This window comes from Perca fluviatilis, chromosome 19 (genome assembly GCF_010015445.1).
Source record: "Perca fluviatilis chromosome 19, GENO_Pfluv_1.0, whole genome shotgun sequence".
NCBI classification, from domain to species: domain Eukaryota; kingdom Metazoa; phylum Chordata; class Actinopteri; order Perciformes; family Percidae; genus Perca; species Perca fluviatilis.
The window spans coordinates 31,477,205-31,496,666 of record NC_053130.1 but is presented as its reverse complement, the minus strand read 5'-3'; the positions used below and the strand labels follow the sequence as shown (position 1 = coordinate 31,496,666).

At 41.0% G+C, this 19,462-nt stretch overlaps 1 protein-coding gene across 2 annotated transcripts in view; it reads right to left on the bottom strand.

Moving 5' to 3' along the window:
* Nucleotides 1-3,446: 3,446 nt before the first annotated feature.
* The window catches only part of LOC120547952 (regulating synaptic membrane exocytosis protein 1-like), a 150,262-nt gene continuing 134,246 nt past the window's right edge, over nucleotides 3,447-19,462 (bottom strand). For both annotated transcript variants that reach the window (XM_039783784.1, XM_039783783.1), the window contains 10 exons: nucleotides 17,698-17,807; nucleotides 15,913-16,034; nucleotides 11,963-12,123; nucleotides 10,930-11,144; nucleotides 8,946-8,978; nucleotides 6,761-6,923; nucleotides 5,785-5,897; nucleotides 5,075-5,176; nucleotides 4,819-4,958; nucleotides 3,447-3,769 (listed from right to left, as the gene is read on the bottom strand). In XM_039783784.1, the coding sequence (XP_039639718.1) occupies nucleotides 3,551-3,769; nucleotides 4,819-4,958; nucleotides 5,075-5,176; nucleotides 5,785-5,897; nucleotides 6,761-6,923; nucleotides 8,946-8,978; nucleotides 10,930-11,144; nucleotides 11,963-12,123; nucleotides 15,913-16,034; nucleotides 17,698-17,807 (1,378 nt within the window). In that variant the 3' untranslated portion in view covers nucleotides 3,447-3,550. The remainder of the gene's footprint in view (nucleotides 3,770-4,818; nucleotides 4,959-5,074; nucleotides 5,177-5,784; nucleotides 5,898-6,760; nucleotides 6,924-8,945; nucleotides 8,979-10,929; nucleotides 11,145-11,962; nucleotides 12,124-15,912; nucleotides 16,035-17,697; nucleotides 17,808-19,462) is intronic.

The following is a 19,462-nucleotide window of genomic DNA, read 5'->3' as shown; positions in this document are numbered from 1 at the left end:
AGAGGTTGTATCAGAATAGGTTTATGTGGTTTAATGTTCATAAAACACCATATTTTTGTTGTACTGCACATTGCTACAGCTCCTATTTTCACCCTGTGTGTTGAGCTCTCTGTTTTAGCTACAGAGTGAGGAATCACACTTCTGTTCCATCTTTGTTGGGAGTCACACATGCGCAGTAGCTAGGTAAGCACTGCTAGCCAGTCAGAAGCAGAGTATGAGGGCGTGCCGCGCTAGCAGCTAGGCGAGCATTATAACGTGCGTTAAAAAGTGGCTGGACTACAATAGTAGAACAGTGTTTTCTGATGGAGATGGTAAGTCCCTTTAGGGTGGACTTTGGGCTTTTTAACTTTGTAAACCTATAACATGCACAAAAAAGATATATAACACAATAAAGGAAGGGAAAAAGCCAAAAAAGCATAATATGAGCACTTTAAGATCAGAAAAACAGATTGTGGTTTGGGTTAAAACATCTGTCCCCTAAAGTAGTACTCCCAGGACATGAACACCCGTTTTCTGGTTGAAAGTCTTGTGTTTTCCTATTACCTCTCCTGGGACACGAACTCTGCTCCCCTGCTTGAAATCCCTATGCATTAAATATTGGTTCTAAGAAAAAAAATTATTGTGGTTTGGGTTAAAAAAACGGTCACCTTAAGTAGTGCTGTCGGGACACAAACACCCATTTCCTGGGTGAAAGTCTTGTGTTTTCCCATTAACTTCTTCCGGGACACAAACTCTGCTCCCCTACTTGAAAGCCCTGTGTTTTAGACATTAGTATAAAGACTGTGGTTTAAGGTTAAAAACACCGATCCAGCAGTCAATGTGTTGCAAACAGTAACGTGATAATGTAAAATATGTGGAATACATACAAATTACTGTGCATTACTTTTCGGTGCAATGCGTGTGAATGGTTCATGAGATCAGCCTGATCCCAAATATACATAGAACTATGTTTAACAGCTTTGATTGGCGGGAAAACAAGGCAGGACATTTTACAAACCTTTTCCAATCAGCAGCTCCTCTCTTACCTTCAGTCATGAAGGTGGTGTATCCAAGAAAAAGCTGAAATATGGCAAGCGCATTTTTTTCAAGAGTAAAAGGTTTACCTTGTATCGTTCCAGCTTTCTCTGCGTATGTGCACCCGTGAAAAACAAATTTGTCACAGTCGCATGTTAAATAAGGCTCTGAAGTCACCTTCTTCACAATAATTTGAGACCACTCCGTTCCAAAAAAGCCATGATCTTCTTCCACAGTCTTTTATTTGTAAATAATAAAAATGAACTCTTGAATATAAAACATACACATCAGTAGAGCCACATCTGTTATACAAACAAGAACTGTTGCAGTGAATACTTAGTCTTTCATCTAAAATTGTGGTTTGGGAGTGGGGAGCCATGGGCTGTAAACAATCAGTATTCCTGGAGTAATACTGACAAAGGAAAGGGCAGTCGGCCACACTGCCAAGGGTTTCAACAGAAACATCCGCAAAAATGTCTGCAAAATCAGATTCTTATTGGCTTTAGAAGTCCAGTCCAAACCAATAGTAATAAACAGGGGGAAAGGGGATTTAAGAAGAAGGAAATAAACTTTGTTCCAATTGGTTCTGCATGATTTTCTGCAACTGGGACAAAAATAAAGGCCTATTGGCGCCTCCTTGTGGCTCGGTGCCGCTCAGCGGCTCGAGCACATCCACAGGACGCAAATTCCCTTCAACAAGACCAGGAATGTTTGTGTGTCAGCGATGTTTTTGTTTGTTCATAACTTAAGTTCAAGCCTCATCCTGGTTTGTATGTACAAGGTGCACGTGTGTGTGTGTGTGTGTCGGTGACGGGTTTACAGTCAGAAACTCTTTTTTTAATATTCATTTATCTATATCTTTATAACTTCTGTCAAACTCATAATTATAGGTCATATACATTTAGCTGTTATACACACATTCTCTATCTCTGTCTCTAGCCCCGACTGTGTTAAACTACAGTTTAGACAGCTACACCCTCACATACGCCAGGGGCTCGAGTATGCTCAGTACTACAGAACAGCACTGTTGTTCAAAGGGTTTCGAAAGTTAAAACTGAAAGAAAGAAGAAGAAAAAAATTCCGGAGAATTCCTAATATGGATATTCAGATCCAGAGTGGAAGGCGTGGCCTGGGCGGATTTTGATCCCCCCCTCCCCCCTTATTGGTCCGCTCCTGTTAGGGGGCGGGGATGGCTTGGCTTTTCTCGGATTGTATTCATATTCAGTACGAGCAAACTGTACAAGAACATGCAACATACAAGCTGGCCTAAAAGTATGTGGGACTAACACACATAGTCTAGTCTTTTTTTCTGTTTTAGTTTTTTTTTGAGAATTGTTCGTAAATTTTTGTCTCGTCTTCTATTTCACAAAAAAGTAGAGAACAAAACAAAGATATAAACGAAACAAACGGAACAAAAGAAACGTGCATGCAGCTTGGGGCCGGGGCCAGAGTCATGCTGCTCCCTCCTACAGGGGGAGTTTGAAGGGTCAGGAAGGGGAGGAAACCGGAGGGTGGGGGCGTGGTAGGGGAGGGGGCAAAGGGTGTTCGGGTGAATGGGACATGGCCTCTATTGTCGGCCATTGGCGCATCATCGCTCGAAAAAAAAAGAAAAAAAACATTCACATACACAGAGGGAGTCTGCACCTTTTGGTACCATTCTGAGCTCTAAACAAAGACAGAAAAAATTATTCCAAATGAAAAAAATAAAAAGCAATTTTGGCCTCTATTTTCTTTCCTCTTTGTTTCCCCGAAGAGCAAAACTTTTTTGTATTCTGTCCGAATAAAGGAGTCAAGCTTTCCTTGTGCTTGCTTTCTCATGTCACGACAAGGCTAAGAATGTGCACGTGCGTGTTCACGCTCCCTTCATCTAAAGAGGTTACCAAACCGTGCCAAACCGCTCGGTAACACTGGTAGAGACAACCGCAAAACCTCTACGTGACGGTACAGCCTAATGAACTGTTTGCTACTTACTAACTCGCGCACAATGTTCACCCCCCCCCCGTGGTCTGGCAGCAAGCTCTACTCTGATTGGCCGGAGGGCTACTAAGGTGGAGGACTTTCCACTGTGATCGGATGCTCTTATAAAGGCCTGCACAAGGAAGTAAGGAGAAAAGAAAGACAGTAGCGAGAAGTGAAGAATGTTGGACAGAAACCTCCGCTGCTGCTGCAGCCCAGAGGAGAAAACAAAGTCAGCAAAGCTTTGCAAACAAAAAGGCATAGGGAGGAGGAAGTGGGAAGGTGTGAGACGTGATTGTCAGACTTCAGCTAAGCTTTGATTGGCTAGTTCGGTCTCTCCCTCCCTCCCTCTCTCTCTCTCTCTCTCTCTCTCTCTCTCTCTCTCTCTCTCTCTCTCTCTCTCTCTAATTCCCTGTTGCTTCGTCTGGCTTTTCATTGGTTGACCAAGAGGGCTTTGACGCTGTCGTCCTCGGGAGCCGTGTTCTCGCCCTCGGCTCAGTTCTGGTCCAGCAGCTGTGGTCCATTGTTTTGTCACTTTGAGGGATATTTGGGCGAAGGTTTTGCGCTCGCCACTCGGTCACTAGGACCGAACGCCCGGTGGCGGTCCTGAGCTGTCCAGTGACGTCTGAGACGCCAGCCGCGTGAGCGGAGCTAACGTAGGGTCCACCAATGAGGACGGCGGAAACAGTCTGTACCAGCCAATCACCGTACTTGACAGGTCCAGCTCCTCCAACAAGATCTGTGCTACACCCATGAAACATTTGTGATCCAACCGTCCATAGTCGCCCCATACTATCACCTAGAGGAGAGGATGGTAGAGAGGAGTTAAACTCGATGCACGTAGCTGGCGTAACACGTACACATTAGGGCTGAGACAATATGCCCTGGTTTGTACCTGCCAGGTTTAGGTGCAGCACCTGAGCAGTTTTGGGCAGCACCTATGCCGAATGAATGTAATTACAAGACTTTTCTCAGATCTAAGGATTGTAGTTGGACTTCTTTAGCTTTAAGTTTTGTGTTTAAGCTTTTTGAGTGTTATTAATTTACTGTATCCGTTCTAGCTTCGCCAGCGTTTTAGACACAGATATGGTGATAGTAACGGTCCAAAATGATGAGAAAAAGAGATGCAAAACTACCACAAAGGGACACAAAGCAACTACAAAGAGACGCCACATGACCACAGAGACTCAAAACAACCCAGAAGAAAACCGAAATGACCAAAAAGAGACACAACAGGACTACAAAGAGACGCAAAAAGAGACAAAACCCCATAAAGAGAGGCAAAATCCCACAAAGAGACACAAAATGTATGAGAAAAATTGCATTTTCTTTTATTGAAAAGACATTTTCTTGAGGAAGGACGCCTAAAACCCCCGGCAAATACGCGCACCTAAGTCTTCCGCAAAGCGAGGGAAAACACAGTATGCCTCTGTTGCGATCCAATTCTTTCACTAAACATGGGTGCCGATTCGATTTGTATTGCGAGTCGATATTATGTGTTAATATTATGTTTAACATAGCTGAAATGAAGTCATTTTTATTGAAAAGGCATATTCAATATTCAAGATGTGTATCAATGCAAGGTCTACTCGTCTGTTTAGGTCCAATTCTCACAATGCTCTGGCATAGAAACAATTATAGAATGTTGTGGTCATTTTTTGTTAAACAATGAGCTGAAAGCTTTCTCTAATGCATGTCAATTAATCAAAACCAGGTTCTATTCAAAGCTTTTCATGGACATTTTCATTACAAAGTGAGCTATGGTTGGTCGTTAAGGCTATTTGAGATCACAGTGTTATTAGGCACACACAAACACAAACACACACACACACGCACACACAAGATTACCTGAAGCACCTTGCCCTGGGGACTCTCCTCAAAGAGCAGGTGCTGCTGGTAGAGCGGCTCTAGCGTCTTGCGTGCAATCTTGGTTTTCTTTTTGGCTTTACAACTTCCATGATCCAGCAGGTACACCTTGACATAGGGAGCTGGGAATGTAGGGATGGGGTTCAGAGGGAGCAAAAAGAGAGAAAGAGAGAGGACAGATCGAATGATGGAGGTGGTGGAGTGTGTGTGTGTGTGTGTGTGTGTGTGTGCGTTTTACCTGGGAGGGATTTGGAGCCTGGTTTGGGGGTAAGGCCTCGTGCCCTGATCACCTCCACCTCCAGCTGGCCTTTCTTATCCATCAAACCGATCTGAACATCACCTGTATGTATAGGAGACACACGCAAACACACATACAAAACACATTCACACAAATTATTGTAAAATGATCATAAACTTCTTTTTGATCCTGATCTCAAAATGTAGAGTTTGCACATGTTAGCTGTTCTCCAAGTTCTCAAAGCAGTACATACACAGTATATACAGAATACATTATGTACATTAACAAAAAGTGCAATATTCTTCTAATTCTACATTTAAAATAGAGCCTCTTAGCTTCATTTTTGCATTACAAATATGTACGGATGTAACGATTCACGATTTTACCACCATCGTTTTAACAGAATAAGCAATGACTGAAAAATATTCCTTTATTCATATAAACTGTGCAAAAGACAATTGTGTCCTCTATTCAAAAGTGCAACTGAAATTGTATATTATCTTAAATAACAACATTTTTAAACAAAATTAATAATTAGATTTTTTAAAAACAAATCAAAATCAAAATAACTAAATGAATATAAAAAAAAATCTTCAAATAGAAAAACTAAGAAGACTTAGTGACGTCAAATCAAAAGTTAGGCCGTTAAATTTGATCTGAACCGATTATGATCTTTACACATTTATATTTATTTTGAAACCATCACTCACCCATGGCAGGTGTGGCCAGTGTTTGCCGGCCAACCAGCTGACCGGGGCCTAAACCATCAAGGAAGTCACTGAACTGACTGTCGGCACCCAACCGCATACCTGAGAAGATCAGACTGACACACACACACACACACACACACAAATGATTCAACAATTACTACATCACCACTCAGAACACATACCATACGATGCACATATGATGTTATAAGTTGGGGAAAACATTACTGGGGAAACATACGGTCTCTGCTATGAATAACAGGCCATTGCTATGGACGAAGTTCTAATCATAGACCCTGGAGGATCACTTTTAAATCAATAAAATAATTTTTAAATAAATACATTTTCAATATTTTCAGTAAAATTATTGATTATTGGTTTGCACATAACTCTTGACAAGGAAGGCAAAATGTTGCCACACATGTGACTTCAGTGAAGCAGGAGGTTGTTTCTCCGCCATCTAAAGTAGAGGTCGTGGTGTCTGGAAAAGTCAAGCTGCAGGCTACCGGTAAGCTAACATTACCCTGTGTCTTTAGCTGCGTGCTACCAGCCGGTAAGCTAACGTTGCCCTGTGTCTTTAACTGCATGCTACTAGCCAATAAGCTAACTTTACCCTGTCTTTAGCTGGAGGCTAACAGCCGGTAAGCTAACATTACCCTATGTCTTTAGCTGCAGACTAACAGCCAGTAAGCTACGCTGTGTCTCTTGTAGTTTTATTCCATCGGACGTACGAAAGTAAGTGGGGGTGGAGAGAGAATAAAATACTGGGGGGAATCGGCGATCCTGCTTCTGATTACGACAGTCGAAAACTAAAGCTCATTTCTATCAATTTTCGAGTTTAATTGGAAATCGTGACACCCCTTCAAAAGACACTTTTCTTTGTGAAGCTCTCACAATGTGCTTCAGCACACTGCACATGTAGTCCCCACAACATGCATTCTGTGTCCACATGTAGGTCTATCTTTTAGGGTGTACCTACTTCCCCTCAGAGCTGTAGCTGTTCATGCTGCCATCAGTCGACTCTCTGCTGGCCTGCCGGTTCATGCCCGACCCTCCCCGTGGGTATTCCACAGCCATGCCCGTCTCCACGCTCCTCTGGATGCTGCTGCCGCCTTTGCCCACCTTCTTACCTGCTGAAGCCGCTGCACAAGGCAGAAAAGAGGCATTAAACAAATAGACTTTGCATGTGCCATTTTAAGAAAGGCTATTATCAGTTATCAGGCATCTCATGTCGTACCTACCCAAAACTCAAAGTGCTCCTGCATTTGTACAGAATATAAAAAGGCTAAAAAAATTCTATTTCCAGTCATACCTTTTGCATTAATCCAAGCAGTGCCTGAATTTGACCAAAAAAGCTTGCCAGATTCAGCAGTATATTCATACGTATAACTTGTAGGGGTGACCCCAAATAGTCGACTATCAAAGATTTGATCTAAGGAGCCTGATTCAACTGCCAACCTAACAGTTGAATTGTTGCAGTGTATGAAATTGTGGTTATGACAAATGATCATTCCATTCGGGCTATATTGAGGTGCTGAATGTCGGATTTCATATAGAATTGACTGTTTCCCCCCCAAAAAAATAAGAAATAAAAAATAAGACTAACTCACATAGAAACTTAAAAAACACTGAAGGCTGGCTGCTGGATCCTTAATGCGTATGATAATATATAACGTCAGTTAGGACAGCACTCCAGTTGATCCACTTTTATTGCCACACATTGTTTTTCCCCCCAATAATTCATGATTTCTAGCCTATTTTAGTAGAAATATCAGCCTTTTAATAATACTGTTAATAAAAATTAGAAAAGAAGGGTATGTGTACCCTTACATGTAGACAAAAATGTAAAGTGCCGGTATTCAGTATTGGTGAGTATTGGCCCATTTCAGGCACTGAATTCCAGGTAGTAACTCTGACAAGCCTGATAACTATATATTCTATTCATCAATATGCAGGCCATCCCATGCAAATTAATATCCCACGGTGACCTCAGCAACATCTCAACATAATTTCCGTAGGAGATACATACATAGCAATCTTCAGGAGGCTAGAACAAGTTTTTGTGTATATATTTTTGGAAAATTGGGAAGGAATGTCTTTTGTTATTTATAGGTGATGAGGTCACTGCAGGAAGATAACATGGCAATCCACCCCAATCTGGAATGTTAGGCAGGGATGTGAAGGGAAAACTCAGATGGTTATAAAAGCCATACAGTGCACAGTTCAGAGTTTTTTCTAAAGCCTGCTGTTTTTTGTTTTTTTTATCATGACCACAAGACATCTTTTCAGTCCACCCAAATAGACTGCCAGTGTTTCAGATTTACTTTCTTTTGGTAAGTGAAATGAAAGCAGTGAAAATGAAAAGGCAGATCCGTTGCAACAATCAGACTACTGAGGAAAAGGTGTTTGATTCAGCCAGGCTTCTTGAACAACTGAACACAATGGTGACAGAAGAGGGTGGAGTAAGGAAGCGTGCCGGAGACAGAGTGCAGGAAGGGCTGGAGGTGCTGGGAACCTTTACCTGTCTAACAGAACAAGAACTACAACTCTCCCTTGCTTTCATTCTCTCTCTATGGCTCCCTGTCTGCCTGCGTTTGGTCTATTTTGTCTGCATCTTTGTCTCTCAAAACCTTTCAAAGTGTGTATTGTGAAGCTTTATTAATTCATTATTATTTACAGTGATGGAAGAAGTATTCAGATCCTTTTCTTAAGTAAAAGTACTAATACCATACTGTAAAAAAAGTAAAAGTCCTGCAATGAAAATGTTACTTAAGTCAAAGTATGTAAGTATCATCAGGAAAATGTACCTGAAGTATTAAAAGTTAAGGTACTCAAGGCAGAAAAATCCTCACATTTTAGAAACTGGAAACAGTTCTGTCAATCAACTACAATCAACTTTATAATAAAACACATTTTTTTTATAAACTACATGTGTTTTGTGTGCAAGAATCTTAGAAAAGACCTAGCGGCTACATAATGTATTTAATCCTGCTATATGATAGAATACCTTGCTTGGTTTACCATGCACCAACAATTCACATTAATGGCACCTATAAATCCTTCGAAGCATTCCCTGAGGTAAAGTATAATTCACCTTTCTTCCTGTCTTACAGTGTCTGACTGTCTTCCTTTCAAACTGTCTGTCCGTCTAACTATTGCTTTACCTTTCTGTCTGTCCGCCGCCTTACCCGCCGCCTCTGAAATAACACACAACAACAACAACAAAACCAATAAACAACAGCAACATCATCGTCTGAAACAACAGCAACACTGGATAAAATGATTAAAATGTGACCTACAGGTTGTTGTCCATCTGCATTGAAGTCTCTATTTACAGTATGTGAGTGTGTGTTTTGTCATTAAAGCCATAGTGCGTAGTTTCTGTCGCCCCCCTGAGGAATTCTAGGTAATGACAAAAGAAACTGTTGTGTCCACATGATACAAGCCTTCCATGATCGTGCATCCCCCCCACCCAGTTGCTAGTAGCCATGGAGGACACGGAGGATTAAAAAAACATGACGGAGTCTTCAGAAGAGGTCATTATCTTCACTCGAGCTTCTGCTTGAGAAAGTCACTCGACGACACAATCTTCTGAACATAGTCAAACTGAGAGATACAGAGAGAGTTGTGTGGAGCTGATAATCTTAATTAGCTTTGTAGCAACTCATTTGGCAACGGCTTGAATGAAACGGGCGTTCAATAATATAAAAAAGTTAACGCACTAAAGCTTTAACTACCAGTGTGTTTCTGTATTGATTAAAAATGCATCAAATCCGTTAATAATGCACCCATGACGCATTTGTTTGGATTTCAACATGTTAATTTAACATTCTTTTAGCAGTGTGTATGGTTGCGTCCAAAATCGCATACTCTGCACTACATACTCAAGGTGTATACTATCGTTCAACATACTTTTGTGTTAAACAGTAGTGAGTATCTTTTCGGACGCACTAAGCTGTAATTTTCAACGTCACTTCCTGAGAGCCTCCTTGCCATTGAAGACGCGTAACCATGGTAACCCCTGCCGAGCTCCGCTCTAGCGGCATCGCCAGATAATGCTTAAATTACTGAAAGAGGTGAATAACTAGTCGTTGAAATATGTGGAAATGTAAATTAGAGCGTTATTGACGTTGAAGAGCTCCTTGGTTATGAACATTGTCACTACTACTGCATTGCATTATGGGATATTTATGTGTAGTGTCCAGCATTGTATACTGCAATATTTTACCGGAAATAGTATGCAATAGGTCGCGTACTTGTACTATTGGTTTCATACTTAGGTTTCGGACATACTCACGCACTGTGTTTAAGCTACTAAATAGCATGTTAGTATGGAATTTTGGACGCAGCATGTGAATATGTCCTGGGCCACATTGAAGGACCGTGGGATTTCCCCCTTTCTGGTGTTACATATCTCTGCCTCTGCTGAATTCTTTTTATTTATATATGCTACTTCATCAATAGACCATATATTATATACTTAAAATAGAATTATTTTAAACTAAGTAAAGCGCTGTAATGTGAACAGTGTATAGTGCCATAAAATGATAAAATCAGAGTGGCAGTTGCTGGTTGTATTTAGCCGCTACAGAGCTCCGCAACGCCGGCTACCAGCGGCAGTTGTTTAGCCGCCAAAAGGGGACTGTGAGCCGGCTACAGGCACCGCCAGATGACGGGCCTTTCAGGGGCCGTGGTAGTGGAGTTTAGCCAGAAAAAGTGAGCGTCATGGTAAGGTATGGACTAGGTAAGTTTAGGAAAAAGATCGTGGTTTGTGTTGTGCTATTTTATTTTAAGATTATTTTATTATATTGCAGTTCATAATTAAGTGTTCTGGCATGGCTGGCCGAGTGACACTATATCCATGTTATTGCAAAGGGGATTCAATTCTTTTTCCACAAATCGCACCCTGGTTATATCCACGACGTAATAGGTAGTTCTGGGTATTCTGCCGTTTAATGTATCTTTAAACATTAGTATTTTGGATCTCGTGTTTTGGATGCTATTATCATACTGTCTGTGATTTGTTGTTCCGGCGCTCTGCACAGATCTGACACCCGCCCACCTGCTCTTATCCCCGCTCCAGAGACAAGTTGTCACTCAAGATGTATGTGTGATGATTTCTCAGTCAGTCAGTGTGTGTTCTCTGACCTGTCTGGCTGAGTTGTGAGGTACTCCGGCTGCGTCTGGATGGCAGGATGGCAACAACACGTTGGCTGAGGCTCGAGCGTCGCTTCTTGATCCCGCTTCCCAGGCTCCCGAGCGCTGTGTCTGATTGGCTGCCATCGGTGTGCTCCATGCCATAGATCTCACCGCTCACGCTGGTGCTCTTCATCATGTGGCGGCCCGTTGCGCGCATGGCCCTGCTGAGAATCAAAACACATCACCCAGAGTGCCCTGGGTAGTTCACCTGGTAGAGCGCGCGCCCATATATAGAGGTTTACTCCTCGACGCAGCGGCCGCAGGTTCGACTCCGACCTGCGGCCCTTTGCTGCATGTCATTCCCCCTCTCTCTCTCCCCTTTCATGTCTTCAACATCAGCATCCCACTTGCCGGCCGGGAGTGAAGCAGAGTCTGTTGTTTTTTTTGTTTTGTATTTTAATTCAGTTTATTTTATGAAAAGGGGACAGTGCAAATTAATAAAACACATTATTTCCCATGGGTTAAAAAAGCCAGAATTAGCCAAAAGGCTATTTTTCATCAGTAGTAGCCTGCGCGGTGTGTTCCAGTGCAAAAGTTTGGCCCAGACAAAGGCGACCAGGCGTCTGCCACTAGTTGCCGGCCGACGGCTTGGTGTGTCAGGGCCTTTAAACTTAAAAAAAAAACTAAGATTTTCTTTTCTATAAACAAAATTACATTACACTATATTACACAACACGGGTTTAGAGCTAACATCTAAGTAGCTCACAAAGACAAAGAATTGGAGAATGAATATTTAAGACAACAAAAGAAAATAAGATATAAAACCTCAAGATAAGAATTTAAGTAAAGGTGAGATTCGAGGTTGTTTTTTTATTAACTTTCCTTTCCTTTGATAAAATGTTGTTACTTGGGAGATTATTCCATGATAAAATATCTCTGTAAAGGACAGTTTTTAATACTTTAATTATTCCTTGACTGAAAAGTAACCCTGTAGCAATAATACACAATAAAAGCAAAGTTATTGTAGAGTGTGTGTGTGTACCTGAAGCGTCCCCGGGGTCTCTCTGATTGGATGGACATGTAGCTGGTGCTACTGATGCGAGAGGCACTGCTGGTTCGAGAGATGGCTGACACGTCGCTGACATCACTGTCTGAGGACTTATGGGAAATGTTCTCACTGCTCCTCCTCTGGTCCTTGTAGAGCTGCAGGAAACAGATATCACACAAAATGTTGCTATAGTAGCACTAGCGCTGGATACCGAATACGATACTTTTTAGGCACCGACCAAATTGCCTCCTTAGTATCGAGTATCAAAAAATGCCTCGTCATTCAATACCAAATTTCAGTACCTAAAGAGTAAATCTCATCAGCGTCAGTGAGCCAATAAGCATGCGTGTTTCTACCAAGATCTAATTATAATTCATATGTACTATATGTGTAATTGTTTTATAACTTGTAGAGGGTGTACTTTTTTCCCCTCTTTTTTTGAGCGGAGCTGCTCGAAAACGCAAAATGAGTTACAGTGTAAACTGACAATATAGTTCTATCATATCAAATTGTATCGTATGATACCGTATTGTATCGTATTGCGTCGTATCGTGTGGTACCGTATTGTATGGTATCATATGGTGTGGTATTGTGTCGTATCGTATTGTATGGTATGGTATTGTATCGTATCGTATTGTGTCATATCGTATCATATGTTATTGTATGGTATCGTATTGTGTCATATCGTATTGTATGGTATTGTATTGTGTCGTATCATATGGTATTGTATTGTATCGTATTGTGCCGTAGCGCATTCGCACTCCCTGGCTTATCGCACATTTTAATGAAACTATGCCATCATTACTGTCACCAATTACACCTGTGATTTTCCAGCAATGCCAAGTCAAAATGTCTAATGCGGAAAAGGACTGTCAGAGACTCAGGGAGATGTATAGTACACCATACAGCCCTCAGAAGATGTCTAATAAGTTAGGCAAAGAAGTAAAATTGCTGTGTGGGTGTTACAAGGATGTGTAGGGCTTTAAAAGTTGCCACAGTGTCGCTTATTGCAATATTAATTTTAACTATCTAGCTTAAATGCAATTCTTTATAATCATTACATTTAGTATATTGTCAAATTAATGATATACTAATCATTTTAATGTCTTAGTACAATGGTGGTCTACAGGAAGCCCATAACCTTAATGCATTGTAATGGCACAGTCTCATTGGTTATATCACCTTATAAGTATTCATATTCAGTCGCTCCAGGATTTCGCGATGTCGAGATCGCGCCAATTCACGCAAATTCAACCAATCACCGTGACTTTGGTGCGACTCGTAATTTTAACCAATCGCCGCAACTTTTCAGTAAATTTGACCAATAATGTGATTATAATGTAGCTGTATAATGTGTAGTCAGTATAATGTGACTCTGAGTGCCACTGACCAAGCGGGAATAAGAGAGAGCTTGTTTCCGAAATTCCGATATGAAGACGAGGCTCGAACATCTCACATTTACCAACAAAACGTACAGCAAAAGACCGTGCAAAAAATTTCAGACCGTCCTGCCTACATTTTAACATCAATGTTAAATTGATTTTTCTGCAGCGGGTGGGGCTGCTGCTCATACAGTTCCCCCCACTACTGATGCGCACACACACAAACACACACGGTGGATGAAGGAATACCGGAGATGAGATGACACGATGACCTAAATTGAGGAGAGCTACGCTCGTTATTGTGCAATGATAAGTTAAAGTCCAATAAATACTTTATCAAACCGTATGAATGTGAGTCCCAGCCCAGGCCAGGAAAGGAAATAAACAATATAAAGATCAACAAGCCACTGACACATATGTTGAAATTTGATTAATTCAATAAATTATTTTTTGTCTTAAATCCACCAGCCATTTTCATATTATATCAACATTTGCAGCATCCTGAGCCTTTTTGGTAAGGTTACTAGGAAAACTCAGCCCAAAGTAGTTTTATGCTCCCCAAAACAAGTTTCCTTTTTATTTTTAAAGAACTATACAAAAATCTCCCACAAAATCAGGCATTTTGGGCTTCAACAATCTCAGAAATCCTGGAGGGACTTTTTTAAAGTTTTAAAGGAGAGTTCCTGTCATTCCATGATCACAATACTACACTTTTCCACATTTGGAAAGACAATATAATAATAAGTATTAGTTGAAAAAATATATTTCAAAAGCTTATATCAGACAAACCCCTATCTGGTCTGCAGACATTAACAATTCAGATTTTGTAACAGATTTAAAAAGCTATCTTAAATCTCAAAATGATTAAGCCTGCTACACATTTTCATCCATATCATAGCATTACTGGCACTTTTAGTCATTTGTGCTGATGATCTATACCGTCAGATTTAAATCATTTCACATTCAGTCAGATGGGGGACAGCGTGATGCATCACAAAGACAGCACTGACATGATGCATGCAAAAAAAGTGAAACTACTGGCATGTGGACGTGTGAAAGTCAGGATATGGCCATTAAACTGTCAGTTCTTTGTAAGTTAGGGATAGGAAAAGCAGCCAGTATGGATTATACACTTCTGTATTTGAGGTGCTAGGTGTATTCTTCAGTGACTGCCCAGCTGGAACCAATTCATTTTATTGAGTGGTCTTCACCATTACTGTAAGATAATTTATTACTTTCTTAGACAGTAAATGCAATTCATTGCGACGCACTTGAGCAACATTATGGCTCATGCTCTCTGCCTGGAACCCTCATAGTCCCGCTCCATTCTCTTGATGAGTTGTTTAAACCCTTGTGTTGTCTTCGGGTCGAATTTGACCCGTTTTCAAAGTTCCTATATTGGAAATTTGGGTTTCTTTCACCCAAATTGCCCAAAAATAACACATTTCGCAAGTAAAAATGGTTTTATTTAGTTTCATAGCATTTGAGAAAAACGGTTTAAATGGTTTCAAAACAGTATCCTGACTAAACTTTGACAAAACTCTTCCTCTGATCTTAACTTAATCTTATCTTATTAGTCAAAACAATTCAGAATTTCTGCTATATGCAAAAGAAACGCCAAAAAAAGCACCAAAAGCGTAGTGACATAAACAGTGTTCGTTTTGTGCATGGTCCACGGGAAGAAAACACAAGGGTTAAAGTAAACCATCAGGCTAAAATGAAGCCAAAATAAATTAAAGCTGCAAGCAGCATTGGACGGGCCCTCGCACCTCCTTGCATGTCGGGGTTACTGGCGGACACCGCTCCATGCGGCCATGCATTTGCGCGTCACTCAGACACTGCAAATCATCACCAATGAAAAGGGAACTCTCCGCTGAGTTCAATGTGAGTTTGAGCCAATGTCGGCCTGTAGATGTCGTCAGGGTTGGACTCTTATGAATCCTGAAAAGTTTCGAGCAAATTGGACAATGTACACTCAAGTTACACCCACTTGCTGTTTCGATGGCGAAACGCACAAAATGGCCGCCCCGCCACAGCCATGCCCTATCATGAAAAGTTTTTCTTTAAATAACTTTTCATCTTTAACGTCTTAAGATGGTGCAGACCAAATTTGAAGTCAATCGGATGAAATCTCTAGGAGGAGTTTGTTAAAGTACGACATGTGGAAATGGCCAAAATCACACTCATTTCGAACTTTCAATTCAAAATGGCGGACTTCCTGTTGCGTTAAGGGTATGGCTCCAATGAGCTTTTTTGTACGTCTTGACATGCTAGATATGTGTACGACGTGTCGTTAGTCTACGTTAAACGTACTGCAGGGGCTCAATTTTTTAAATATTGTAGGGGGCGCTAGCGAGCCATTTTTGTGCGCCTATTCCTGAAACACTTAAAATACGTAAATGTTCACCAGGTTTGATGCAACCGCCAATTCTGGTGAGTTTTTGAGTATGTTAAGCCCCTCAAAAAGGCGATTCATTTGCAGAAAAAAAACAAAGAAGAAGAATTCCTTCAGTTTCAATAGGGCCTTCGCCACTGTCGGCGCCCTAAATATTTTTGGCCCACCTCCCGTTTGTTCTTGAGGGCTCGGTCCAGGTCCTGCTGGCTGGAGGTGGTGGCAGCAGCTGACGCCCGGTTGGAATGAACCCTCATCTGGAGCTGACGAACGCACTCCTCTGCTACCAGGGCTACACACACACACACACACACACACACACACACACACACACACACACACACACACACACACACACACACACACACACACACACACACACACACACACACACAACACACACACACACACACCGTAAATAATAGAAACTAAGTTGGTCGTTTTGGTCTTAGCCAACTAAGATTTCTTTAGTCGATTAGTCATTTTTTTTATGCTTTTTCATGCTGAATTACTTATTTCCAAGAAACTTATGAGCACCTATCTGCTAAACACAAGATTTAAAGTGGTGCTTTAGCATGATTCTTTGTGGGAAAAACTTAAATCAATTATTCGATTTGTAGACAAAATCATGCGAGTGTTATGGTGTGGACACATTAAGCCGACGGCCGACCGTTGACAGAAAAGCCAGTCGAGATGATCAGTCGCGTCCCCGAGGTCCAAAAAACTGCCCCGGGACACACTGAGGCGACACCAACTTGAGAAACGTAATACGTCTTCATAACAGCAGGCGGCGCTACACTGTATTGTTGCCCAAGAAATGAAAACCGGCAGCTAATTGGACGAACGCGTCACATGGGTTTGTTTTCTCTGGAAATTCAAAGCCAGACTGTCATGGTGGCCGTTCAGAATACGATCTCATATTGTACTAAAATAGTTCACTGAAACATGTTTATGAAAACATTTAAGCGAGAAATAGGCCGTGCAGTTGCTGAATCTGTCTTCATTTCAGCTCAACAAAGGTCAGTTTTAAAAGATTTTGAGAGATTCTAGTCACCTCATTCCGCTCGCCATTTCCGGGTGAGTCCCGACTGCCCTGCCGGCGACTGAACATGTCAGGTCGGCCAAAATGAACGCCGACAGCCCCCCAGACTGACGACGGCGCGGGACACACCGAACAGATTCGAGTCACTGACCTCGCCAGACTGTCCAACGGCCGATAATCGGCTTAATGTGTCCACACCTTTAGTCGACTAAGAATTTATTTGGTCGAGGACAGCCCTGCAAGAAACTCAATAAACTCCCACTTAATCCGACACTGCGCTGCAGATTGCAGAACTAAAACCTTCACTCCTGAAAAAGATGGACCCAGTAACACTGATGTCAACTTTCAGCATGGACAGGTAATCAACCTGTATTCATTAATCTCGCCTCATTAAGGTCAAACAGCGAGTGTAACATTTTCGTAAATAGTAGCACAGTCATAGGACTATTTTTCCACTAGCAGTTAATCTCAAAATTCTGATTTAAAAATATATATATATATATATATATTTTAAATTACTTTAAAAAAAAGAATTCCACAGAATTCTGCTTTTAATCTCAGAATTCTGAGAAAAAAATCAGAATGCTGAGAAAAGAATAAAACTCAGAACACAAATAAATGTTTTCACATGTGGCCCTAATCCTCTTCCATAGGGGATATCTGGAAAAAAATAAAAATTAAATGTGTGTGTGTGTGTGTGTGTGTGTATAGAAAATATTTTTTTTAATTGATTTGAGTAATGTTTAACTAATGCATTGCATTACACCATGTTGGGTTTTATACACCATCTGGACCATAGTACAGTCTGTTGTATGGTATTGTACAGTATCTCTTGTTTCTACATGCTGTCTGTGTTTGTTTGTTTTTACTATGGCTGCAGCATGGGTTAAGTGCCCAAGACAACGGCGCATACCTTGTTCTACGGTGCTGCTCTGGGGGGGAAGCTGTGGGAGTTGCCTCGATCTGCGGGCTGAGGAGGACGTCACTGAGGAGGAAAGAGACGCACCGCCTTGGAGGTGGCCCCTGACACAAAATAAAGAGAGGGGAGCGAAGAAGAATGAACAAAACCAAGGATGAAAAGAATGGAGAGAAAATGAAATTAAAGTCAATATAGTTTGTGATCCAGGTTGTGCACTGCGGTCCCCTTCTGGTTGGATTTCATGAGTTAATCCTATTCAGACAGTTTACTTTTGACATGACAAGTGGTTGAAATTGACCTGAAGGATTAACTGTGGCAAATACTTTCATACATTTTTAACCCCACCTTTATCTCTAAATTGGGGATATTATTCATGTACAGTGATAAATAAAATGTAGAAATTAGTATTATTGTGTTTAATTGTTGTATGTGTATTGTTGGCCTGTTGTAGAACCAAATCTATTGAGTGTTGGTGGTATGTAACACTTTTGCTTAATATATTTGGTTCCCCTAAAATCGGATGTGGCCCCAGCCTGGCCCCTCCATTTAAAATGGTCTAGAAATGCCACTGCATTTCATTTTTCTTGTCTTAAAACGTGTAACATCATATATAAAGTTGCGTGAAAAATGAAGTGACAGAATGTCGCTAAGGGAAAAGCATCAGTTGTGGAAAATGAAAGCATAGCAACAATAGTTTAGTGAAAAATCAGTATCAACAACATATTCTCTAGAGTGAAGAAAAGTGAAGCTCGTTCAGGGGTTGATGGTGAGGGATCCTGTTGCAGAAAGAGCAGCAAATAACACAAGAAGAACACATAGCGAAGGTGAAAGCCTTCAAGCACAAATCCCACCATATCTGCAGACATCCATTCACTGTAATCCATTCTCACAACAGACCAGATAACAGGGGCTATTCAGGAAACCTGTGTTTCCTATTTCACAGTGAATTACCAATAGTTTGTCAATTCCATGTCTTTTTGCATTTTGCTCCAATCAGATCAATCACATGTTCTCAAAAAAGAAATTTCATTATTCCATTGTGTATTAATGTTTAAAAATGCACAGTTGCGTTGTATAAAACATTTTACTAATCGACTCTGCCATTATACTCTGAATACGGCAGGAGAATAATATACTGCTGCTTAATCTATGAATTATGTTATAATTCCATTACACTTTTTCAGATGTTATTTGAGGAAGGTTGAAACTGAATCAAAATGTGCAAAACGGGCATTAAACATTTAGGGGCAAAGCGAAGGGGTGGCTTCTGGTGCTGCAGCCACGAATGTTTTCTCAAAAGCCCTCAATCTTTTAGGTTTTTAAAATAACTTCAACTTTGTGTCACATCCCGTCAGTCTCTCTGACTGGACCGGCAAATCAAAATTTCTGTTACTAGGGAAATGTTGCCAATTTATTCTGTGAACTCTACTGAAAACAGGTTTCAAGATTAGTAATGCAGTTTACATCAGACAGTTTTTGCCTAGGCGGCAGGAGTGAAAATGAGTCATCCTCAACATTTGTGTTCTGGTTTCAGAATGAAGAAGACAGTTGGAGAACAATTTTATCATGTTTTTCCCATGATGTACAGATTTTACGGCATTCTTATATGGCTTAATTAGCCCCGAATGTTTACAACGTCTGGCTCTGCCCCTGTTAACATCTACCCAAAAACTTAACACTTACACATCCGCTCAGAAATGATTAAACAATGACTTGTGAGTGCCCACATATATCCACGCAACATATATACTGTACATCT